This window comes from Anoplopoma fimbria, chromosome 13 (assembly GCF_027596085.1).
Source record: "Anoplopoma fimbria isolate UVic2021 breed Golden Eagle Sablefish chromosome 13, Afim_UVic_2022, whole genome shotgun sequence".
NCBI classification, from domain to species: domain Eukaryota; kingdom Metazoa; phylum Chordata; class Actinopteri; order Perciformes; family Anoplopomatidae; genus Anoplopoma; species Anoplopoma fimbria.
In genome coordinates, this window is record NC_072461.1 from 3,358,243 (window position 1) to 3,384,013 (window position 25,771).

The 25,771-nt window shown below is 41.0% G+C and overlaps 2 protein-coding genes across 7 annotated transcripts; both read left to right on the forward strand.

The window, feature by feature from the left end:
- Positions 1-280: 280 nt before the first annotated feature.
- Positions 281-22,685, forward strand: LOC129100976 (transforming acidic coiled-coil-containing protein 1-like). Of its 6 annotated transcripts, none has more exons than XM_054610550.1 (13): positions 281-358; positions 11,370-11,461; positions 14,385-14,811; positions 16,613-16,667; positions 16,770-16,851; positions 17,695-17,741; positions 18,824-18,958; positions 19,086-19,162; positions 19,313-19,356; positions 19,710-19,870; positions 20,235-20,341; positions 20,455-20,575; positions 20,730-22,685. In XM_054610550.1, exons 1-13 carry the CDS (start codon positions 282-284, stop codon positions 20,796-20,798), a joined length of 1,494 nt encoding a protein of 497 aa, XP_054466525.1. In that variant the 5' UTR covers position 281; the 3' UTR covers positions 20,799-22,685. The 6 variants fall into 6 exon arrangements, with proteins under 6 accessions (XP_054466525.1, XP_054466527.1, XP_054466526.1 ...); XM_054610552.1 differs by lacking the exon at positions 281-358 and adding an exon at positions 592-674; XM_054610551.1 differs by lacking the exon at positions 281-358 and adding an exon at positions 2,378-2,648.
- A 725-nt stretch (positions 22,686-23,410) lies between these two features.
- si:ch211-113d22.2 (uncharacterized) lies at positions 23,411-24,796 on the forward strand. The gene is made up of 3 exons (XM_054611758.1): positions 23,411-23,456; positions 23,972-24,085; positions 24,576-24,796. The coding sequence occupies exons 1-3, from the start codon at positions 23,411-23,413 to the stop codon at positions 24,794-24,796; spliced, it is 381 nt and encodes a 126-aa protein (XP_054467733.1).
- The last annotated feature ends 975 nt before the right edge of the window (positions 24,797-25,771 follow it).

Sequence of the window (25,771 nt, forward strand, 5' to 3'; positions counted from 1 at the left end):
TAAGCCTGCAAATAAAGGATTATCTTATCTTATCTTATCTTATCTTATCTTATCTTATCATATTGACTAGGAAATAATTAACAGCCCCCCCCAAAAAAATACATAATTACAGCATATTGAGCATCTAAATCAAACCTGATATTAGTAGTTTATGTCAAAAGCAAAACAGGAAGAAATCCACTTGATAACCTGTCAATCAAACAGTGACGTCAGCCTGCCTAGTTCCGTCAGAGACTGTTCATTTACGACCTCACATCATTACTGTGGGAAGTCACCCGAGCATGCGCAGTCGTGTGGAAAACACAGCATCACTTGCAGCGGCAGATTTCACCAGCAGAACTTGGACAACAAACATGAGGCAAGTTAAACTGTTATGTATGTTATCTTTGGCTGTACATTATGCTGAGTCACACAGTGCCATCAGTCAGGGCAAACAGTGTGCTGAGTGCTGTCTGTGTGAATGAAATGTGATGAAGGTCTTTCAGAAACAGTGAGCTGTGAGTCTCATGTGACTCGTCTCAGTGTGAGGGAGTTATGCACTAAAGCCTCTCAGTTGTTCTCCAGGCGGGCCTGTCCTGTGCACCACTGCTGACCCACCAGGGCTCTGAGGGGGTTTACTCATTTTACATTTCATCCTGAGAGACTAACAGGATGGGACAGGCCTGAATCAGTAGGTATGATTTATTTCTTTAGTCATTATGAGGCTCTGCTGTGATCAATAGGGTTGATTATTATTATTATTATATTCCTTTATTGATCCCCATGGGGGAAATTCAAGTGTTGCAGCAGCTCAACTACACAGACACAGACAATAAATACACATACTATACTATACAACTACTATACAACTACACAGACAATAAATACACATACAACTACACAGACAATAAATACACATACTATACAACTACACAGACAATAAATACACATACTATACAACTACACAGACAATAAATACACATACTATACAACTACACAAACAATAAATACACATACTATACAACTACACAGACAATAAATACACATACTATACAACTACACAGACAATAAATACACATACTATACAACTACACAGACAATAAATACACATACTATACAACTACACAGACAATAAATACACATACTATACAACTACACAGACAATAAATACACATACTATACAACTACACAGACAATAAATACACATACTATACAACTACACAGACAATAAATACACATACTATACAACTACACAAACAATAAATACAATACTATACAACTACACAGACAATAAATACACATACTATACAACTACACAGACAATAAATACACATACTATACAACTACACAGACAATAAATACACATACTATACAACAAAATAAAGATAGAAAGATAGAACAGGAATAAAAATGTACAGTAACGGACCAATGGTTCCGTCTCTTACATTGTTGCTTAAACAATGGTTCAATAGCTCTTCACATGTTTATACTAACTTCAGTCTTTCTCAAAAGACGATGAAGCCTTTTTTTAGTCAGGCTGATTGCATTGTTTGACCTGATTTTTAAGTGTGTACAGGTTTTGTATCCGGGTTCGAAGTCAAAATGCAGTAATTGTCTTAGGAAATGAATGTAAATAAACAAGCTGCGCTCTGACAGTATGTAAATGTGTGTATTGTCATGCTAAAACTCAAAGGGGCTGCAGAGGTGGGTATTAGGTCACAGCAGGTAGTGGGGAATGTGGCACAACAAGTGGGACTGTGTTTTATAACCGCCAACTCTCCCTCCATCATCTTCCATCCCTCCCCCTGGATCTGGTATTCAGCTGACTAACAATAGAAGAGACTCTTTCACGCTCAAACAATACTCTCACCCCTGCCAGATACCCCCATGACACACTGACACACACACACACACACACACACACACACACACACACACACACACACACACACACACACACACACACACACACACACACACACACTCTCTCCATCTACCCCTTCCATCTACTTAGTGCACTTTAAACAACCCCCCACACACACACACACAGCCTCTGTCTTTCTCCTTCTTAAAGCTATGCACTGCCTGCCTGACTAGTGAATGTAATCTGCCTCTGGTGTGTGTGCGCGCTTGTGTGTGAGAGAGAGAGAGAGAGAGAGAGAGAGAGAGAGAAGAGAGAGAGAGAGAGAGAGAGAGAGAGAGAGAGAGAGAGAGAGAGAGAGAGAGAGAGAGAGAGAGAGAGAGAGAGAGAGAGAGAGAGAGAGAGAGAGAGAGAGAGAGAGAGAGAGAGAGAGAGAGAGAGAGAGAGAGAGAGAAGAAGCTGAGCAAGGAGGCGGGACTCCCAGCTATTCATGTGTGATGAGTATTACTCTTGAGCATTTAGACTGTACGCCATCAACAGAGACAAGGACAGAGAGAGAAGGAGGAGAGGAGAAGCTGGTTGGTTAGATAACAACACGACGGTCATGAGAAGCAGTGCTTTGTGCGGCTCTGACATAGAGCCAGACTGTCTGGAGGAGAGGCAGAGGTGAACCTTTGGAGGACAACAGGGACGCACGGAGAATCTGTGATAAACCTGAAACAAACACAGACTCGGCTGTTGCCATGGGGGGCTCCCTCAGCCAGCACAGGAAGGGCTCCGTCAGCTCCCCTCGGAAGAAGAGCAGCATGTAAGATGAGATGCTTCATTGTTTGTATGTTTGTGTGAGTGTAAGTTCTCGACAAGAAACGGAAACCTACACAGGTAGAGTGGGTGCACCTGCTCAGGGAGAGTAGATCAATTCAGCCCTTTTGTACTTGAGATTGTGTTGTTGTGTGTGTGAACTCTGGCTCCTGTATCGGGGAGGGGAAGAGGAGTCTGAGATAAGAGGTTGAAGGGCAGTGCTGGGACCTTGATGCTTCCTGTAGAGCCAGAGCTTTCCCTGCCTGACTGAAAGCCAATCGGGCTGCAATGCACTGCACACAGCCTCTCCAGTTGTGCTGTTTTGAATGCTATTTTGGTATTCAAATCTAAGGGGAGAGGGAAGAGACGAGTGGTACAGCTGATGACATTAGCGGAGAGAGGCTACTGTAATGAGCATGAGCTGATCATCCTCCTGAAATTAAGGCAGTGTCCTAGCCATGTACAAGGGTCATTGATTTCGACATTTTAGCAGCTGTGTTTTTAGTTAAAACTGTAGAAGAGATCATGCTGCTGCTAGCAGCTGTGACCCAAATATTAAAGTGGTACAGTATATTTCTGTCTGAGCAGGTACAGCTCTCTGCTCTGTGTGTTTGACGTCCTTAATGTACTGTGTGATGTATGAATTACAGCCAGTCATCTTGTCGAATTGAAGGGGATGGGAATCAAGAGGTTGTTGCTGAGTCATTGGTCAGAGCTTAAAAGCACTTAACTGCCAGGCTCCCTCTTTCCTCACATCCTGTACAACAGAGAGGGAGTCCTTTCGCCTTGTCTCAGCTGATGACGATGATGAAGCTTTTTATCTTTAACATTTCTGTAAGTCCCTTGTAACAGAACACTTTCTCTCAACCCATGTCATCTAAATGCAAAGGCATAATCCGCCAGTTTGTTTTTTTTGTCATGTGAAAGCAATGCTCGTTGTTATTTATTTTATTCATTTTTTGTTTTAATCTCACTGCTCACATAAGCATGCTGTAGTTTCAGTGTTTGTGTGAGAGTAGGTGGGGGAGGGTTCCTCCCTGTGGGACAACTGGGAAGCCAGTGCCTTGGGGTCTCAGTTTCTTTCAGCCTCTGGTCTAATTTTAGTTGGCTTATTAATCATTTGTTTTATCCTAACTGGAGCAGTCTTGGTTGTACAGTGGACTTCCTGCTCTCAAAATCCCTGAACATCCAGACAGTCCCTCATTTGGTAAGAGACTGACCTGCATATGGTGCTAATTTCTCACTGCAGGGGTATGAATTCAGGACAGTGTAGGCTTAAAAAAAAAAGTAGCAAATCTTTAGAGAAACACTCATCGTGAATACATGAAGACAGGCACAAAATGTGACGATGTATTTATACATAAGCTTAGGCTGACGCGGCTTTCCAGGATGAAAGTGAAACCCACAACTGAACAATGTTTAAGTGGATGCCTGAAAACCCACTGATGCGCAATATTGTTATGGATAATACACTGCAAGGAAAACTATTTGATTTTCATAGCTATATCTATATGGATTTATGGCGTTGTAACGGGGCCATTAAGTCTTGTTGAAATAAATTTGACAGGCAAATAAACATGAATGGAAACATAAAGTAGAACAGTAGGGGGTGTGTTATCTCCGTGCTCTGTGCGTGCATGGGTGTACAATGTACATGCACTATTGTCTGGGAATTGTGTGCTCCTGAGTCATTGTTGTATTCAGGAACAATAGCACAGTTGGTGTCTTCATGACTCCTCTCGGGTAAACCCCTCCTCTCTTTCAACCTTGTTCCCTCCTTCTTTCTCCTCTTTTGTTTCATCATGCCTCTATCAGTTAAGATAGCACTGTGAGTGATTGAGCTCCGTTCAGTCTAACTCTGTTCAACCCATGCTAGTTTTCCACTCTGATTGCAGCTAATTGGGTGTTCTCTATTAAATATGCAGAGATATCAGGGATGATAAAAGGGTTGTGCTTCTGAGAGGCATATCAAAGACCTTGGAGCATGCGTGTCTCTATATTTTATCTCTCTGACACGGCTCTGTCCTGGATAACGTTGCGTCAAAATATGAAAATCAACAAAAGATATATAGTTAATATCATCAGCTGTGTGTGTGTGTGTGTGTGTGTGTGTGTGTGTGTGTGTGTGTGTGTGTGTGTGTGTGTGTGTGTGTGTGTGTGTGTGTGTGTGTGTGTGTGTGTGTGTGTGTGTGTGTGTGTGTGTCAGTTGTGTGTTCTTTGCTCCTTCATCCTGCCTTGTATCCTGAAGAGGTTTCTGAATTGAATGCTGCTGTTTTTATGTTATTCATTTTTAAAATGTAGAATCTGGATGAAAGTCCAATAATAACCACTAGATGGAGTCATATCACAGAACCAGACAACAAATATGATATTATTCTGTTTATGCAGTGAGTCATTACATAGACAGACAGACGGTCATCAAGTTTATCTGTCTGTCCATTTATTTTATTCATTTGCACTCATGTTAATGTATACATGAAAAAACTTACTGATAAACACAATACATATAGTTAACATATCGTATACCCATGTGCTGTTTTATAATGTACCTTCTTGTATCTGCTTATATTCTCACATTCACATCACATGGCCACACATTTATACATGGCACACTGTGTAGTGGCAACAGAGCTCGCTCCGGAACATTAGAACAACTTCCTTTTATTATAAATATATTTTGGTCTGTTTTCTATTGAAACCAAACAATAGTGACTCAACCTCTAAGCATCTAGTGTCTGTTCCTCAGCTGTATCTTCTGCTGCACAAGAAGATATTAGTTTGAAGAAGTTTATTTGAGATAATAAGAAGTTTCTTAATGAAATATGTCAAGTATTTTATTGGTAGACTGCTATTCCTTCAGTGCTGATGTCTGAGTCATGAAATAAAGACCCATATATGTGTTGCCACATTAAGAAAAAACACTGATTTGCAGGTTGTCACTTAGTAAAGCTGTTGTCGGGCAAAACTGATTACATTTTTAAGGGCTAATTCAAAGATTGAAGCAACCAAAGATGAAATTCAAAATTATATTATATTCCACACCAACAAAAACCCTGAAGAGTTACCTTAAGAGAGGATCAAGGCTCTGATCTATTGTTTTCAGAGGCGTGTTTTTATTGACAAAATCTCTAAAAAAAACGGTGTAATTGTGATCGTTAATGCTAACTTTACAGCAGTTTGATTTAAGATGCATGATCAGGACCACTTATATTTTTAATGCTTTGCTCTTTGACATGTTTACATTGCAGGTTTGCTCTTTGACATATGTGCTATATAAATGTTAAAAGTAAAGTAGAAATACTTAAAAACAGTGATTTCTACTTTGCTCTGAATGTGACTTGTAATTGAAACATGCTTAGTGCCCAAGTCTAAAATTAAAGAACGAAAGCTGCAATTACATGCCTCATTATGAAAATGTTTGAGGGACAACATTCTGAGGACTCTGTTACTCCAGGCAGTTCTGATTATAAAAAAAATATAAAAGAGAGAAGGAGAGAAGGCTCATCCTCCTGGGGCTTAACCTTACTCAGTAATATCCATGCAAATCCAACCGTTTGGTCATTATTTCGTTGTATACAAGTTTTTTCTGATGGTGGCGCTAGAGGAAATCTAGAAAAAAGGGTTTCCTTTAGAATTTTAAATATAATCACAAATTCAATTTAAATCCACCCATTATAAGATATTTTTTTATGAATTGTTGGTCAGGGGAAAAGGTTAAACCGGTGATGGCGCTTTACGAAATGTCAGATTGTGACCTTCTGTCATCACACAGGTTGTTGAGAGCAGAGATAAACACTCTGTGATAGCACACACACACATAATTAGTTATCTCATCGAGTATCACACAACCTCTGTTGTGGCTCACAGACATGTTTATCCCTGCTGATTTATTCTTAGCTCATAACCACAGATGCTGCTATCAGTCAAAATGTAATTGATGATTAAGGATGTGCATTCTTGCCGGATTAACTGAGGGCAAACAAACCTCACAGCAGGTGTTCGGAGTGTGCTGTAAAATGTCCACTCCCGTGTGCTAAGATGGCAGCTCTAGTTCACATATGGCTGTACTGTATGTGTGGGTTTGTGACTGCTTCACTGTGTGCTATTTGTGGTTTCAAGGTATTACATAAGGGCTGATTCTTTTACCACTCTCTGTTTTCCTTCTTCTCTGTCTGTGGTTCGTGTCTCTGCCAGGGATAGAGAGTCAGAGCTGTTCCCACTCTTTCCACTTCTGCATGTGGTCCCTTTGTTAAATATGTGTGTTAACGTATGTCCGGAGGAGGGCTGGGCAATACAGCCAAAACCTCATTTCAGAGGTTCTCAATAACGATATACATCCAGATATAGAATGTTTTCTGGTAAATCAATAAATACATAGTCTATATGAAATGACCAAATGGTAAAGCCTATTTTTAGTATACCAAGGTACTTAGTATTTTCTTATATTCATTGTATTATTATTGGTGCAAATTAACAGTTTCAAATTAAATTGTAGAGAAGAAAAGAATGAATATTCTTAGCTATACTGACTATGTTTACATGCATGCACACAAATACAGAGTAATCAGATTAAGACGTCGTTTGATTTAATTATGCAAGGGTGTTCCCATAAGTAGAATTCTTATCAATTCAGATTTTCTGAGAAAGTTGAGTTAGTATTTGCTTGTTATTATACATTTACAGGACATAATTGTGTATCACGATATCTCAATGTATGTTTTCATCACAATACAATTCCATTGTTGAACTAGCGCCCAGCCCTAGTCCAGAGGCCTGTAAACAACTTTAAGGTGTAGCAGCGTAAACACAGTATGTGTCTCTTACTGCTTCAGGGGGTTTGTTAGCTTTCAGCAGATCAAGTCCCCTGCAAGACGAACAGGTTTGTCCTTTCAGCTGTACTGACTGACTGACTGATAACGAAACAAAGGAGGGAAAGAAAAACAATGTCAGGAATGTTTATGAAAAACAACATTTCATTTCAGATTTCAGTCCTGCCCCAAAACTATTATCTATCCGCCTCTCACTCCTCTTTTTTAATTAATGCTGTTTGTCCATCTGCCATGTCTCTAATTTGCTCAGTTTTTTTCAGTCCAGCTATCACAGATTGAACAGAGCGTCTTTCTCTGTGTTCACCGGTGTGTGACATTATGTTTGAGTGTGTGTGACATTATGTTTGAGTGTGTGTGACATCGCTCTGCCTGCCTGTCTCTGTGGACCGGCTCAGTGTCATCAGTGGTAGAGCTGCTGTCTTTCTTTACATGTTCTCCACATATGAGCAGGAAATAGCAGGAAAGGAACTAAAAAGTACAAATAATCTTTGCATCTTTGCTGCTTCCCTTTTCTTTCCCCGCTCACCTTTTTCACAGTGGCTGAGCCATCCTCCCTTATTAGATTAGTCATGGTTCGTGTTTTTTCAAAGAACTGCTCTCATCTGGCCTAGATGTGTGTGTGAGAGGGATGTATAAATGTGGAAGCCTGGACTTAGAGTTATATAAGCCATCCATGAACAGCCTCCGAGGCACGTTGTGTGGGTGAAAGTGTGTGTGGGTGAAAGTGTGTGTGAGCAGCAATAGCAGCTTTAATCCAAAGGACTTTTCAGTCAGATGGGTAGTAGCACCGTTACTGTTGAATCTAGGGTTGCTGTATTGATTTGTGTGCTGTCTGACCTGGATGTTTTCAGTGAACAATAGACCTTCTGTAGGTTTGGTCACACATCATGGAATCAGCCGCTACATTTCCAGTTCAGATTTGATCTGTTTGTTTAGATTATTGTGCTTATACAAGGTACATTCTTTGTCCTTGTAAAACAATCTATGCAACTCTATTTATCCAGGGAAAATAGGCATACAAGTTGCTGATGGATTCTGCTGGGAGTTGGCAACAAACCATTAGGAACTCAAATGACCTTTTAAACTCATTGTGGGAAACCAAAACCCGTGAGCAAGTCACATTAAGATAGTTAGGGCTTTACTGCCTTTTACTATTATAGTTTAAGGGAATAAGGGAGGGTGTCATTTCAGTGAGATGTTTTTTCTTATATAAGGTAGGCTATTGTAATGAGTCCAGGATACACTCTGAGCTTTATATCCAGTCCAAAACTCATCTCCTCCTACATATTTTAAATGTTACTGTTAGCCTCATTATTTCCTCCCTTTTCTTCCCCCGTCCTCTTTTCATCTCCTCTTTCCAAAGGACACAAATGCCTGGTAGTCTATCTGTCTGTCCCAGAGTAACCAGATGCTTCTTTGCCTCTGAAAACAGGAAGCATTGCCCCTCCTCTCCCCCCCTCTCCTCCCTCATAATCGGCAAACCCTTAAAGAATCAGTGAGAGGGGGAGGCAAACTCCTGAGAGCAAGTGAGCGAGCAAACAGGCTGGAGCAGGGCGAGCCGATGTCTGTTAACCAGCTGATCGTCCACCCAGACAGAGAGGGGAGGGGAGGGGAGGGGAGAGAGAGAGAGAGGAGTGACTACTGATGCTCCAGTAAGCTGCACTGTGTGAGTCAGTGCTGTGGAGAGCAAAGCAGCAACAGAAACTGCAGCAGCAGAAGCGTGAGACACGTTTCTCTCTCATGAGCGTCAACAACGCAGAAGGGCAGGATGGGAAAGCTGAGCGGCAAAGCAAGAGGAGGAAGTGAGCGAGCCTTATAGAAAGCAAGAGGCACAGAAGCTGACGTTATTTTGAAGAAAGGAAAGAAGAGACAGATCGACAGCTTCTTTTTGAGAGAGTGTCCTTTTTGAAGTAAAGAGGACTGGAAGATCGCTGAATCAGATTGAATCAACAGTGACAATCTAAACGAGCACAGAGGAAGAGGAAGTGTGTTTTTTAATCTTGGAGGTGACAGCAGGTTTAAGACTTGACGTGCTGCAGGGATGTCTTGGCTGTCTCCGGTCCAGTGGGCCAAATGGACATGGTCAGCAGTGACTCGGGGTGCGGGGGACGAGGGGCAGCCCAGATCCAAGGATGACGGAGAGGACAAGTAAGAGGGCTAGGCCACAGTGTTTGTGTGTGGGAGAGAGACAGAGAGACAGAGAGAGGAGAGAGAGAGAGAGAGACAGCTGGTTTATGGGGTCAGTATAAGAATATATAAACAGAGAATATCTGAAGAGGGAATGGCTGATTCTCTGTATTTGCTTTAATAAACAGCACTAGATTGATTATGTGCTGGAGTGATAACTGCAGATTCCCCTGAGTCATACTGGCAGGTGGTGGATGTATACACACAAAGAGAGAGCAACACACACACAGAGACTGATGTATTTGTATAATCTTGGGATCTCAGTGTCTTGGTCATGCTGTCATTGGCTAAAAGCAGATTCTTAGTCAAAGTACACTTACTCAAATTGGTTTGTCAGTCCCTGCTTTGTGTGTACCATCCTGTTGCTCTATGAGGCAAAAAACCTGAGGATATGACTGTCCAAGGTGTGTGTGTGTGTGTGTGTGTGTGTGTGTGTGTGTGTGTGTGTGTGTGTGTGTGTGTGTGTGTGTGTGTGTGTGTGTGTGTGTGTGTGTGTGTGTGTGTGTGTGTGTGTGTGTGTGTGTGTGTGTGTGTGTGTGTGTGTGTGTGTGGCAGTTGGGGAACAGTTGCTGAAAGTTGGGGGATGGGAAAAAAGCCACAGTTTCCAAAGCTTTTGATTCTTTTTCTGTCCATCTCTAGTTTCTAAGTAACCATCAAAGATTGCAGCCGTTGGGGCCATCACTGGGACCTCATTCAGTGTGTGTGTGTGTGTGTGTGTGTGGGTGGGGGGTGGGGGTATGTATATTAGGATTAGCTCTGGCACCAGTGTGTGTGAATGTGTTTGTGTGAACTGGTATCAGAGATGGAGTGTGGTTGGGTTTTGGCACTGAGAGCTTTGCTCCTTCTCGTGCTGTTTTTCATTAGAGTGCGGACGTTTTGATGTGTGTTGAAGCGGCTGGGAACGGGAACAGACACACACACACACACACACACAAACACACCACATAAACTCTCACTCCCCGTCTCTGCCTTCCTTTTTGTCTCTCCAGAGTTTGGGCATAAATTTAGGCTGGGTGTCTAGGCAGCTGACACAGCAGACCAAAAACTCTCTCTGTGTCTGTGTCTGTGTGTGTCTGTCTGTGTGTGTGTGTGTGTGTGTGTGTGTGTGTGTGTGTGTGTGTGTGTGTGTGTGTGTGTGTGTGTGTGTGTGTGTGTGTGTGTGTGTGTGTGTGTGTGTGTGTGTGTGTGTGTGTGTGTGTGTGTGTGTGTGTGTGTGTAAATGAGTCTGGTGGAAACAGTGTGTCCTTATTGAGGGGCAAAGGATGCAGGTGGCCTTCTAGGACTTCACTTCCTCTCCTCTCCCTTCCTCCGTCTTCCTTTAAAATAAAAGCAGCTTGTCTATTTTGAGCTTCTTTGAACTCAGAAATCTATTGTTTTCATGTCACTTTAGGAAAACAGAAGGTTGATATTTGAAAGCCAATGCTTATTTGTGAGAAAGAATTTTACACAATCTAGACTTTCAATGTTATTTAGCCAGGTCAACATTTCCAAACCCTCATTGTTCTTTAAAACATTAGGCTCCTGTTTTATATGTAACTTTAAACCAGGCAATAGGGTTTGTTTTCATCACATGCTCTAAGTCCCTTCATGAAAATAGTTCATTTTGTTTTAGTTAATATCAGTTTCAGTGCATTTTCAATTTCAAACTGGAGATTTTCAACTTTTTTTTTTTTCTGATTGATGTTTTAATGTCCTCCTCTCTCTTTCCACAGTTCAGACTCGGAGGGGAATTTTGGGACTCCTGAGGCAGAGTCTCCAGGTGTTGTGAATCTACTGAGCCAACTAGACAACTCCAACCACACAGGTGAGATGGCTCGGTGGCCCAGGGCTCATATACTGGTAAAACTCTGTCACACCTGGACAATTACATTGGATATATAATCTCAGGCAAGGCTTGGTATCAAGCCTCAATTCTTTTCGGTACCAACTGAAATGTGTCTGTAGCGCAGACAATTTACAACAACCGAGTATTGAAAATGTATGTTGTTTAAATATTCTCTGATCAAATAATTCCATTCTAATCTATAATGTATTAAGGCAAAGTACTGGTATCGCTGCTTGTGTTTAGACTTAGAAGAGTAACTTAACATTAGGCTGAAAAGAGCAGTTTCACTGCCCAGCTGTAATCAAACCCAACAGTGATGTCACAGTGTCCTGGAGTACACCTGTACATCACTGCAGCGAGAGGTATTGTTTTTTATTGGTGCTAAAGCTCTATAGCGTAACAACATTATATTGAAACAAATCGAACAATACCCAGCCAGATACCTTGGTAGTGTAGATGCAAAATGTTCACTGTGAAAATGTTACCATAATACCAGTGGTATCAGTAGTTCATGAAATCCATACATATTTGCCCATAAACACCATTAATTCCTCTACAAAAGTAATGATCATCTACAGATTGGAAGTGATCATTTCCATTAACCTTTGTGTTTTTCCGTCATTGCTCGAAAGCTGAACATTTGCACCAGCCACCTCCTGTTTTGTGCCTCAAAGCAACCCAGCAGATTTTGCCAGACGTGTTAAAGGGCTGGTTCATAGTTTTAGTTGTCCAGTATTTGAGATATTTGGCTTTAAGATTTGGGTTAGGGTTAGTTCTTTGGGGGATCGCACAGTGTGTGTGAGAAAGTAAAATGTAAATTAAATTAACTGTTAACATCCTGTTACGCACACACTACGTAATCGGTTGTTCAAAAAGTAATATATGAATCTGGCCGGTTTGAAGTTGAAGCTCTCTGCTGTCAGATCCAAAGTCCTCCTCCTCCTCCTCCTCCTCCTCCTCCTCCTCCTCCTCCTCACCCTCCCACTGACCTGCTTTCAACCACACAACCAGGGGAAACACACATTAACATGGTAATAGATAATCTGCGATGCATCTTCTTTGCTGAAAGCAATATTATTATTTCACGGATGTTTGCAAATTCTGCTTCCCCGTTTTCGTTCATTTGATTTAATTTGACATGTACTGTTCATGTATCAGGATAAAATTGGTCTGCATGTTTTGGATGGCTCAGCTGGTTGGAATCAGTCACGTTTTAAACAGAATTGTATAGATAAACTAATAAGAGAGAGATTAATGTGTTTATTATCAGACATTAACAGTCTCCTTTCACTGCTACACCACTCACATGCTCTGTACAACATCTATGTCAGTTTCATAAATAAAGGATCGACTGTGTAGAGTAGCCAATATTCTGGTTGACTATAATTAGACCATAAAGTCTCAGGGGAATGCCTCACTGTTCATTATAACAACCACAGGCTACAATCAAACTCTATGTACTGTTGAGCTAGGACATAGCTGAAACCTTAGACAGCTTAGTTTCTACTTGTATTTTATCTGTTTCTCTCTCACTTCCTTCTCTGACTTGTTTTCCTGTGAAATTGTAATAAAGCCTGATGTTGACTTTGTTGCTAGGCCACGTGGTGGTGTGTACTCTGCATGACTGGGTGTGGTTCCTCTTCATCTGTTCCCTTTCTCCAAAGGGTGTGTGTGTCTGTCTGAAAGTACCCAGATACTTACATAAACAGGCATTAATTGAATGTATGATGTAATAACACTCTCGCCTTCAGAGATGTAAGACGCTGTTACTTGTTAAAGTGAAACCACACAGACTTCCTTCATGTTTTGAGTCTAGTTGAGAACAATTACAGAAGAATACAGGAGAGTCATTTTAGTTTTATTATTCTGTGTGAGTTTTACAGTGTGAGTGGGTGTATTTTTCAGTAACAGAGAGCCCTGTGTTTCAGCAGCAGAGTGACTCAACAGAGACCAGCCTGCTGCTGTGGTCGTTAGCTAGCTGTTAACGGGATGTGTGAGGACACAGGATGTGAAGCTCTCTGAGAGGAAGCCAGCAGCCATTTTAAGCGTTCTAACAGGAGAAGGAGAAGCCGTCAATTCAAGTTTAAATCCCTGAATGACAGATACAATCATTAAGTTACCACAGGATGGGGATGTTTTACTGCTTTGGGACAGACATGTTGAACTAAGGATTGAGATCTGCTTGTCACCTGGTCTTCTAACTTCCTGACAAGAGCTTTTCAGTTGCCTCCCTCTGAAACTCAGTATTGCGGTGTGCTCCAAGGTTCTGTCCTGGGTCCTATTCCGTTTGCTTGGTATAAACTTCCCTTTGGACAGATAATTAGTCATTTCAAAGGTATCTCCCATCACTGCTATGCAGATAATATTCAATAATGCATTGTCATTAAGCAATATAATCAATATTTATATCTTAACAAATGACAATTTAATAAAACAATGTGACAATGTGAAAGGGGTCACTCGTAGTGATGAACCTACAGAAAATGATCACTTTACAGACCTTCATAGTTAGTTCAGCTCATTGTTAATGCTCTCCGGCCCTCAACTTTACTGTTGTAGTTCACTTTCACCGCCATCATAGTGCCATTTACGGCCACAGCAAGCAGCTATGTCCATTACATTTTCACCTCCTTGGTTTCATTATGGACAAGGCACCGACTCCTTGAGTTATGTGGACACTGTTGGCCCCTTTTTTTTTTTAAAAAGAAGGAAAAAAATCTTTAAAACAACTTCCTTGGTTAAATCTTTTGCTATTTCTTTTCAATGTTGTTTTCACTCTTTTTATTTTTCTTAATACTGTGTTATATGTCTGTTGTCAATTTTATTTTTATTTGTAACCTTCTGCCCTCGAAAGGTTCTATATAAACTTAGTTTCATACTTACTTCTGTTCTGTTTTCACAGTTCCTTCTGATGTTGCAAACCACTTTATGAACAAGAACCAGGATGTCGGCCCAGTTTCATCCCAAGAGGTTGATTCCCTTGACAACCTCACCGGCTCCTCACCTAACGACCGCAGCTTTGGTTTGGACCAGAACCTCAACTTGACCCTCAGCAGCAGGCCCAGTCCTGGAGTGGGCCTCTTACCATCCAGCCCTCTGCCCCAGCCTCAAGCCCTCCGGCCTCCATCGTTGGCCTTCCTTTCCCCGCTAAACAAACCAGATCCGTCCGAGGTGGACGACCAGGCTCCGGTGTCATCTGACTCCAGCCCGGACTCAAACTTGATCTCCAGTCATGACAGCTGTGTAGATCCCGACTTGCTTAATGGCAACATGAACTCCAACACACAAAACACAAAACTGACCTGTGAGACCAACGGCACAATTATCACGTGAGTAAAACACAAAAGTACACAGAAGCCTCTTAAGCAATCAGTGGCAGAAACCGAACTAACATGACTCACAGATTTTCAAGCTGAACAAACAGCTCCCTCTCTTTTATGGCAGCAGGGGACATTAATGAATGCTCGCTATTGTGCTCAAGAAACCTGAAGGGATCAAAGTGTTCCCATTATAACCAACTGTGGTGGCCTGTTGTACACTATATCTTCAGATGTCTTTTGTTTCCTGCACATCCATCCATTCCTCTCCAGGGTTGTTATAGTTTCAAATGTTTTTATTACTTTTAGTTTCCTTTTTATTTTAGAATTTCACTTACATTTTTTGTTCAGTTTTCAGGATGATTTCCTTTTGATTTGCTTGCATTATTCCACAGAGGCAGATTGAGGGCAGTTTTTCAGTGTTCATAGCTGGATGAAGTATTTTAAACAACTACTTTCTGATTGTTGACAGACAATGTTCTTTGAACGGTAAAGAGATGTTTAAGTGTCAAACGATGCCCTCTTGTGGTGTTTTTCTGTTCAGTTTCCTTTTAAAGGAGAATCATGATTCACACCTCTATGGTCTCCATTGACCTAAAAAAAACAAAAAACAATTGGAATTATTGACTTTTTGTGATAAATACAGCAATGAGTCACTGACAACAACACCTGTTATTAGAATAACCATTGCTGGTTGGTAATGTTTCAGTTTAGTATTATTTTTATCGATTTTTTTAAAGTAAACAAGTGGTTTGACATGGATAACACAGTACTAAATACAGTAATAGGCTCTTGAATTACATATGTTTTGGGCTGCATTTTATAGGCCAATATACTGTATATATACAGTATAGTACACTTCCATTATATTACATATTGTCCATATCGCAGCCTAAAGAAAAAGGTAAATTTATCTTTGCAGTTCATTTTATTGAGAATTTCAAACTATTTGTTCTTTGTTGGTGGGTTTGTCTGCACTCCTTTCCGTGTGATGGCTTTCTTGCTTTGCAGCCAAAATTATTTTTGATATAATACTGAGCGACAATTTGGCTTACAATTTTTCCTAGATAATAATTTAACAACTTTTGTTTCAAATACTTTATTATCTCTTTAGAAATTTCTTGCCAATATGATTTTTTTTTTTTCTAAATCTTCTTGGAATTATATTTCCAAGAAGATTTTAATTTCCTGTTTAACCAAAACTTTCACCTGTCTACTTTTAGTCTTATTTTTATTTACTTAACTATAATAACCCTGCACTCACCTTGTGTTTAACCTAACCCCTGTCCCGTCCTCTCCTCTGTTTCCTTCAAACCTGTCATTCTGTTTCCCTTTTCTCTGTGTGGCATCAGGACAGCTGAGCAAGTCCATTTCCTCTGTGTTCTGTTGTAAGTACTGTATCACTGTGAGTGCAGACGTGTGTGTGTTTGTAACCTCAGTCCTTGTTCTCAATACAAGTCCAGGTCCAGGCTCATATGACCTAAATTATCCTTCAATCACAAACTGAGGGTGAAAAGTAGGAGTAGCTTTAGAAAGTAGAGGAGAGAGAGTGTTAGTGGAAACCCTGTAAGTCCCTCTGGCGCTCTCGCTCTTATTTTAATTTTGCTACAATCTCTTTCATTAATCTGCTTTTTGTTCTGTGTTAATCAGCACTTTAAGCAGAGCATGCAAACTGAGTGCACACACAGAGCAGAGCAATGAGGTCTGGCTGTAAGGCTTTCTGTCTCTCTTGCTTCCTCTACTCATCATCACACCGGCCCACATGATTAAGTTAGTGTTTGACGCTGATGTTGTTATTCACTTTCATTCACAGGAACTCCTGTAAAGTGAAGCAGACACAGTCGATGCAAAATGACTTCAGTGGACAGGTAAGAACTGATAATGTGCCTCATCTGACTCATGAAGTAGTGTTAGCTTTAGGAAAAGCTTCACACAGTCTACATGGCTTATTATATTTGTGTTTGTTAAAGGATGACCATCGTGGAGACCACGCCACAGATGAGGAGAAGTTGGCGAGCAGTGCCAGTGTCAAACCAGACAAGGACCAAAGCGGTGAGTAACAGGATCAACGCAGATTGATTTAAATGTTGTCACAGCAGTGAATACCTCAGTTAATAGTTAGAGACTATGCTGAACAGAGATCAGATAACTGGATGTTAAAGTTTAGACAGCATTCTTTAGCTTTGCTCGTTCAATACCGGACAGTGTGAAGGTCATCTTTGCATCACTGTTACAGACACACAACATTCATCTTTAACGAGCCCCGTGACAGTACAGTTGTTCAGAGCAACAGCACAGTTTGTCTGCTCTGTTGTTTAGGTTTGATAAGACACAGTCAGATTGTTTGATCACACAGGCGCCTTCAGGCTTCATGTGACACAGCTTTAGTTTCTGACCGGTCTGATCTGAGCGGGCTGCACTTTTAAAGATGTTGCAGAACTGCATCACTCGCAGTAGCTTCAGGTTTTATTGTTTCTAAACGGGGCATGATGTTTGTAGTAACTGCAGTGCCTTGACACTTCTGTTAGTGTCTTAACTAGTCATTTAGGCTCATTGTGAGTCATAACTTAAGTGGAAACAAACTGCCAGTGAGTGATGTGAGTACTTTAACGCAAGACTCAAGTAAAACATATGGCCAAACATTAAAAAGATAATGTTGCACATTGCAAGTCATGAGAACACTTCCTGCAGATCGTACATCATTAATCAGCAGTGCCTATGAGCACACGGTTAAAGAGTGATATTTATATTTAGATATACAATTGTTATGACCACTAATACTTCTCATGTGCTGCCACCTGCTGACCGTGATGATGAACCATATTTCATTATAGGCCACAGCATGTCTGAGCCTTAATTCATATTAACATGAGTATCACTTTCTTCTCGTTCAAGACTGCCACATGACATCAAAACCTGAGGACTCAGACTGCTGCCCAGTGGTAAGTAAATACTTCAATTTATCATTCATGTCCTTTTATGTGCTGCATCAGGCCCATACACAGCCTATTTGTTTTTCATAGTAGTACACTCTCATGCCTGGAACATTTGTCATCCAAGCGACAAAAGCAACTGCAACGTGATGCCGCCAGTGACCACTAGGTGGAGATGAAACACTCTTTTCTTAGTTTAAGAGAGACACTTCTTCGGTTAAACTAAACTGTCCGCATCAGTTGCAGAGGAAAAAAAAGCAGCTTTGAAAAGTGGAGATGTGCACAAGCATCATATTTCACTTGAGCTGTAATGGTCACATTGGCACCTTGTGTTCAGCTCTTTGTACTTTTTTTCTAAATTGAATTTGCTGATATTTACACAGTAAATGAAACATTGTGCACGTAGAGTGTGTTGTGACTGAAATAGAAATAGTGCCGTTTTGTGTTTAGAGGCACCATCATTATTATCTTAAGCTGCAGTATGATCATGTCTCTGATATGATGGCCGCACTGTGCTGCTATAGGACAGCAGGAGGTACTTTTGTCTGCCTCCATGTTCATGTACTCAGGTGACAGATGGATTTAGATTATCATTCAGGAGATTAGAATACTATCATAATCTAGGGAAGGACATAGTGAGAGAAGATAGAGATGTTTAAGAACGCTGATTGAAAGGCAAGAGGGCTACTGGGGGGAAATGAGAATGTGAGAAGTTTAAGAGAATAAAACAAATGCTGTGAGTCCTAATTTGCAGTTAATTACAGAGATAAATGTTTTTTTGTTTTGTTTGTTTCTCTTGATAATTGATCTATTTGAACAAATCGGTGATACAAACTAAAGCTCATTACATGACATTTGGTTTGGCTTTTCGTAGCCCCTACAGTAAAATCGGTTTTCCCGGAAAAAATAAGTTGCTGCACAGAAAATTATTCATTTTATACTTTTGGAAGGAAATAGTTTAAGACAATATTTAACACCAAACTAATGATAAAAAAAAAAATCTACATTTGCTTTTGTCATGCATATCCTGTAAATTCTTGAACTTCATTAACTTTTGGATGTACTATAAAACTGATTTCTTCTGCCTTCAGCAGTTTGAAGACCCATGCAAACTGAAGAACAAGCTGGAGGGAAGTGAAATGCAGAAAACAGGAAGTCGGGTCCTGGATTCCATCTGCATCAGTGAGGAGGAAAAACAGGCCGTTCTGACCCTCATTAGAGAGGAGGTACTCTCTTTAATCACACTCATCCAACATGAAGTATGACATCAGTGTGGTTGTTTTTGCCTAAATGGATCGAATAAGTGTTTTCTTTGAAACCACAGTTCTGCTCACAGTAGACGTCTCTTTTCAGATCATCACTAAAGAGGCAGTAGCCAACGACTGGAAGAAAAAGTACGAGGACAGCAAACAAGAAGTCAGTGAGATGAGGTGAGAGAATCTGTGGCTTCATGCTTTTGACTCAGCCACCACTGATTGATTTAGAGGGTGGTCATGTGAGGTTTAGATGGATGGAAACATTATGTTTACGATCCATCATAAGGTTAAGTAAGGATTATCATGTGTTTTATCTTATTACAGGAAGATTGTTGCAGAATATGAGAAGACAATCGCTCAGATGATCGGTGAGTAGAAATGTTAAAAAGCTCGATCTATTTAAAACTGTGTGGTCAGGGGTGCAGAGCAGACTTCTATTGTTCATGTAACTGTTTACTTCACTGGTTGCTCTAATAAGTTTAGTGCTACAGTGTGATTTGTGTCATCTTGTACTGTGAGTGTCCTGTTTTACTGACTCATGTGCAGTAACTTTAATCCACATTCTCTTGTATAAGGACAGACAAAGCAGCTATTTTAATTTTCTCTTTGCTTGTGAATGTAGCCCTGTTTTAAATGCAATGTTTCATGCTGTTACCAACCTAATACCTTAAATAAATGATTTAGCATTCTGCAATAATGTCTTCTTCTTTGTTTTTCTCAGAGGACGAGCAGCGCAACAACCAGAGCTCCCAGAAGGCTTTGCAAACTGTGACGACGGAGAAGGAAGCCGCCCTGGCAGACCTGAACTCCGTGGAGCGCTCTCTCTCTGACGTGTTTCGGCGTTATGAAAATATGAAGAGCACCCTGGAGGGCTTTAAGAAAGTAAGCGGTCATAGGACAAGTTTATGTCCAGATAACTACCGGAGGAAAATGTTGGTTTCAAGTTCTGAGGCGATCAGCTAAAAGTAGCACAAATTGGAGGGTTCTTAAAGGATTAAGGTCAGAATATGGTTGGAAGGTATTCTGTGATTAGGGCAGTGGTCGCCTAGAGATGATAACAGCAGCGGCTTATGTTGAAGGTCACTAGATAAACCTGGCCCTCAACTCAATAAAATTGTTCTTTTACTGAATAACTGCTGCAGAATTAAACCCTCGATTGAATAAAGTTAACCCCCAAATCTTGACCCGTAGCTGGTTTAGCGCAGCAATAACGCTCTGCTTGTTTGTTTGTTTTTTTCCCGTACAGAATGAGGAGGTGCTGAAGAAGTGTGCTCAAGAGTATCTGGCCAGAGTCAAGCAGGAGGAGCAGAGATACCAGACACTTAAGATCCACGCTGAGGAGAAACTAGACAAGTATGTAGAGACTGAAAGGAAGTCTAATTTTTCTGCCAAGTCAGTTATAACAAATTAAAACTTTTCACAGTTTTGAGATAATGTTTATTTCCCTCGTTCCACGCATCTCTCAGGGCCAATGAGGAGATCGCTCAGGTGCGTGCAAAGGCGGGCTCAGAGAACATGGCGATGGCGGCCAGTTTGAGGAAGGAACAGATGAAGAACGAGTCTCTGGAACAAGCTCTGCAGCAGAAGGTAACAGGCATCCTCATTTTTAAGCATTGCTTATTCTACTTGATTTCTACTTTTAAGTTCTAAAGAAATATACAGCATATTTACCGTATTTGTACACTGAAGCATATAGACATGTATTCAATGTAAATATTCATCCTTTGTTGTGTTGTCACAGAATCAAGAGATGGAGGAACTCACTAAGATCTGTGATGAGCTGATTGCCAAAATGGGAAGAATAGACTGAGAGAGGCTCCCTGTGATCAGCCATTACTGTCCCTCCGGTCCTGCTTAACAGCGACGCCCTGTGCATGCCCCCTGTCATCTGCCAGCCCTGCATCACAGAGACTGCTTTCATACAGATGTCTAAAGTAAACGTCATGTATACTACTATTGCACTACTTGTGACCTGAATCAAGAAGGTTCTCCACATGCTAATAATTGTTCTAGGTTGGACTTTGTTATGTGTATGTGGTCACATTGTTTTGTTTGTATATTTGCCTGTTATGAGGCCATCCGGACCTCTTGTGCTTTCGCCCATCATGCCAGTAAGCAACAACCTGCTTGTGACTCAACTCAAATTCCCAGCAGCTTAAAGGCTAAATTTCCAGCAACTCCTGGGATGACATCATGCAGGCGGGGGTTGTTTAAGAGTTACATTGAGGCGTAGAGTATATTTCGTTTTGAGAAGGATTGTTTTATGTTAAAGCAACAATCCATGAAATGTATTTTTCTATAAAATAAACAAGGATTTTATTCTGAAAGAGCAAAGCTCAGGGTATTATGTGGGGTGGAATGAGGTCAGGGTCAAAGTCAGGCTGCACAAGAACTGTAGGAAAGGATTAAGGATTATTTGAGGAAATACAGTAGCGCTCAGAGGCCTTGGTTTGTTCAGGAGAGACATTGAAACCAGACTGAGTTTGGACCACATGTCAGTAAAACTAAAGCTGCAAATAATTCAAAGCATTTGTTTTGCCTGGATTCTGGACAATTCAAGTAGCTACGGAAAGTTTATCAGTCACAAGTTTAATAAATGGACAATCATAGACTTGGATTATATAAAATGAATGGCATTGTCTTGTCTGAAGTCAGTAAAGCCAAAACTTTATGTTGAAGAGTAAAGAGGGAGAAGATGAATTGACTCCCCACTCACTGTATGTTAACTATCCTTTGTTAAGGATCCTGAACAACTGTGAAGCATAGTGACTCTATATTTTGGTTGAAAATATTTTAAATCTATTATAAGAAAAGAAAGCCCTGCAATATGTCAACAGTTATTTTCTTCTTAGATCATCACTGTGTCACAGATTGAGTGGAAAAAATTACATTTCCACACATTTTTCTTCCAACCAAGGAGGAAACTAAGTGTTTAACAACTTTGTAAGAAGTTTTTATCCGTTGCTTATGTGTGCTTAAAATGTGACCTCTCATGCCTGTAATTACAGAACTGCACCAATTATTCAGTTTGTTTGCATGATTATTTTTCATAGCTTTGTATTTCTCAGAATGCAGATTTTTTTCTTAACACACCAGTCAAACTAGTGGTGAAGTAATGATTTAAGAGGCTGTGATGTAGTAACTGGGTATCAGGGAAAATATTATGGAACTTGGTTCAAATGAGAAAAAAACTTGCCATTTAACGCAATAAGCCAAATGTGGCAACAATATCAATGTTTATTGAAGGCTTAACACAAACTACTATTTACTGCTATAAGTATAAAATATGAAAATCTATACCTTAAATCAGGCAATATTTGGTCAAAGAAACTGACTCGTTACCACCTTGTAGCTCTATTTATGACACAAACCCCCTGATGTGCCACAGTTTATATTTGTGCCATTCTGATGTCACGTTACCTCTCGTTACTCAGCTGGTTTGTCTGTGCTTTACAAAATATAATTTTGTCACTTTAGCTCCTTTCTTTAATTATTGTTTGTACATTAGAAATGAGGATCTCACACTTGTGTTAATACTTTGATGAATAATAAGTCTGAGTGAGTGTGTGTACATTTGCTTGTATAAACATAAATATAATTTGTTCTACTACAAGATGTTCATGTTTTTTTTTTTACTTACTGTTTCTGCAGTTTTTCATTATTTCCTTTACCGCAGACTCGAAGCATTAAAGTATGAATCTCACAGTGTGTGTTGTTATCAGTATGTGTGTCATGGCCTGAGCTCTAGCTTCAGCACTGGTAATCAAGCACAGTGTTTACATCTCTACAGACTTCCCACACACACACACTCCTACACATCCCAGCTGAGGCATTACATTACATTACATTACATTACAGTACAGTCATTTAGCAGATGCTTTTATCCAAAGCGACTTAAAATCAGTAGTATATTACATATCATTCACCCATTCACACACTGATGACAGGCTACCATGCAAGGTGCCACCATCAGACTCTAACTAACATTCATCATCCAGTCCACACCGATGGCAAGCCTTCAGGAGCAATTTGGGGTTAAGTGTCTTGCCCAAGGACACATCGACTGCCGAAGCCGGGTTTTTTGTGCAGCTTCATTCAGCATGAACTATTTAAAAACTGTCCGCAGTTACAAAAACAGTGCTGTAGAATCAATACTGAAAATAAATAAACTCAAAATCCTTACTGAGCTGTATCTGTGTCTCCCTGTTAAAGCTTGCTGGGTTAAGTCCATTACCACAGTCTGCTGGCTGTGCAGCATAGATGGAGATTACAGAGATAAGACCTTAATGCCCTCAGACACCTTTCCGGACCTAAACCCACTCCTTCATCTCCTCCGCCTCCGCCCCGCCATCAGAGACTCCTCTCAGCTCATCCACTCTTTCTCTGGACTCTAGAAGACACAGTGACCGTCGGCCTGCTGCCATGAAGACTACTCTGGCCCTGCTTCTCATCTCTCTGGCATGCCACGGTAAGTTTCTACAACACTGATATCATCATTGGATTTCTGGGTTTCAGCACTGGGGAAAGATTTATTTGGTTAACAGCTGGCAGACTAATCATTGAGAAGTTACAGAAGCACTGAGACACAAGGGATCCAGGATTTTTGGATCCAAAAAGCAGACATTGGTTGAAGATTGTTAATTTACGCAGAAGCAAAGCAGTTTTAGCTTGAGGTCAGCACAATTTGGGGGTGGCATGGTGGAAAAAATCTAAATACTTCTGCAATGTAACAGTTGTTGTTGCATTCAGCAGCTTTCATTGTGCGCAAATGTGTCCCTGTCATAAATATGAGGAGAGGACTGTTAGCCTCCACTGACTGTACCTGCAAGTGACTGTGCGTCTGCGTGTGTGCGGATGTGCATACATGGGGTGAATTAACTATTAATAAGAACATATAGTTGTGCATCTGCATCCTTTCACCCGCCCTGTGAACGTACATACTCAGTCTCAAGTCAGGTGCTCTCTCCTGTTCTGTCTGCGAAGGCCACGCCCTCAAGTGCCACACATGCGTGGCGTCCAATGAGGACGACTGCAACCGACAGGGCTCCAGCTCCTGCCCTCAGTACGCTGACGCCTGCTCCACCATCACAGGACCCAGTGAGTAACCAAACACACACACATACAAACATTCACCCGGGAGAACATGTAAGGCAAGTGTGATTTAGTGGAAAAAAGTATTGTAAAAGCCTCACTAGGGATCGGCGTAACACTGACAACCAACTGCATGTGTGGAGTAGCAGTTTAAAGGAGTCAGTAAAGCTTAAAAAGTGCACATCTATTGACAAAAGAAGAGGTTTAGTCAGTATTTAAACAGTTTGTATGTGTGTGTGTGTGTGATCATAAAGCCAGCCTCTCATCATTTGAGGTTACTGGATGTCATCCCAGCAGTTTACAATAGCCACAAACTTCTGTAGGCCTGTATGTTTATGTGTGTGAGGGTTAAGAGCAGAAGAGTGTGGGAGGGAGTTCACCGGGTTCACAGCATCGAACCAAACTAACACAAGTGTCACAGTCTTCAATAATAGTTCACAACAACTAAACTGTGAACGTCTCACACATCCCTCCCTCTGTCTTGCTCTCTTTCCAGACACCGTGATGAAGTCGTGCTCGTACAAGGCTTTCTGCGACAAGGCTCATGGCGTCGGCTCCGGAGCCAAGATGGAATGCTGTTTTGGCGACGACTGTAACGGGCCCCACCGGAGCCACAGCCACGGGGGTCACCAACATAACAGCGTGGGGGCTCCGGCCTTCAGCCCCGTGCTGCTCATCACATCCCTGCTGCTGCGTGTGGCCACCAGTCAGCTGTGATTCATCCCTCAGTTCTTCCAATCGTTTGCTAGTTTGTCCATTCATCCACCTTCTCCTCTTTGTCACTGTGGCCCTCAGATATTTTTAATCCAATGGATTTGAGTGGCAAATGTTTCACATGGTTTTAGACCAATTAAAGTGTTTCTGATGACTGTGTTGGTGCATAAATACAAGCTTCAGCACCTTTTATTGTGTTATTATTTTATCATCATCAAAAACTTGAACAGTAACCTCATTCTCTCTGGTATTATCTAAAGTGTTCACTTGTAGATGATTCAAAGCTGTAAATGCTAACCTGTGAACCTGTGAACCTGGGGGTGTTTGTGGTGAATAAATGTGCACAAAGTAAAGCACGTTTTGTTTTTTGTGTTAGCCGGCCGGTGTGGTTTCAGTAGGTGCTGGGATGCCTCAGTGGGTAGCTAGTGTGAGCTCGCTTGATGCCTTTGAACCACATTATTCACCAGTGCCGTTGCCATGGGAACCAGAAAGGAAAGTCTTTTAACACTACAATCTTTAGAATTTTGTAATGATGTAATCAATTGTTATTTTTTTTGTTTGCATGCAAGCTTGTTTGCATAAAGATACAATCACACCCTTATTGTGTTGTGTGTATAGTGTGTGTTTGCATGTGGTTAAGATCCCCTTGGGGTGACATTTGATAGAAATTTGGGTTTATGTTAGTGTCCCTGATGTAGAAGCATGCTTACAGTAGAGATAATATAGTCTGTGATGTTCATCAGAAACAGGAGTATCTGTGGAAACATTAGGACTTCCTTCTTTAACTGTGTAACTTGAATCCTGCGCAGTCGCCACAGGATATGAAGTCAGTGAGGTAGGTCTCCCTCCTCAGGCAGGTCATATGACGTGTAACCACTTCCTCTTAACGAGAGGACACAAATGAACCAAAAGAGAGAAAAAAAAATAATAATACAGAATCACTCCCGTAAATGCAGACACAGTAAATTGTTACGTTCA

What these genes read in the sequence shown, in the direction of transcription:
- LOC129100976 (XM_054610548.1), top strand. Translation starts at nt 9,512, where the DNA reads ATGTCTTGGCTGTCTCCGGTCCAGTGGGCCAAATGGACATGGTCAGCA. An exon ending in AAGGATGACGGAGAGGACAA is followed by an intron (nt 9,619 to 11,369) that starts GTAAGAGGGCTA and finishes CTCTTTCCACAG; the next exon opens with TTCAGACTCGGAGGGGAATT. An exon ending in TGACCCTCATTAGAGAGGAG is followed by an intron (nt 18,959 to 19,085) that starts GTACTCTCTTTA and finishes GTCTCTTTTCAG; the next exon opens with ATCATCACTAAAGAGGCAGT.
- si:ch211-113d22.2 (XM_054611758.1), top strand. Translation starts at nt 23,411, where the DNA reads ATGAAGACTACTCTGGCCCTGCTTCTCATCTCTCTGGCATGCCACG. An exon ending in CATCTCTCTGGCATGCCACG is followed by an intron (nt 23,457 to 23,971) that starts GTAAGTTTCTAC and finishes CTGTCTGCGAAG; the next exon opens with GCCACGCCCTCAAGTGCCAC. An exon ending in CTCCACCATCACAGGACCCA is followed by an intron (nt 24,086 to 24,575) that starts GTGAGTAACCAA and finishes CTCTCTTTCCAG; the next exon opens with ACACCGTGATGAAGTCGTGC.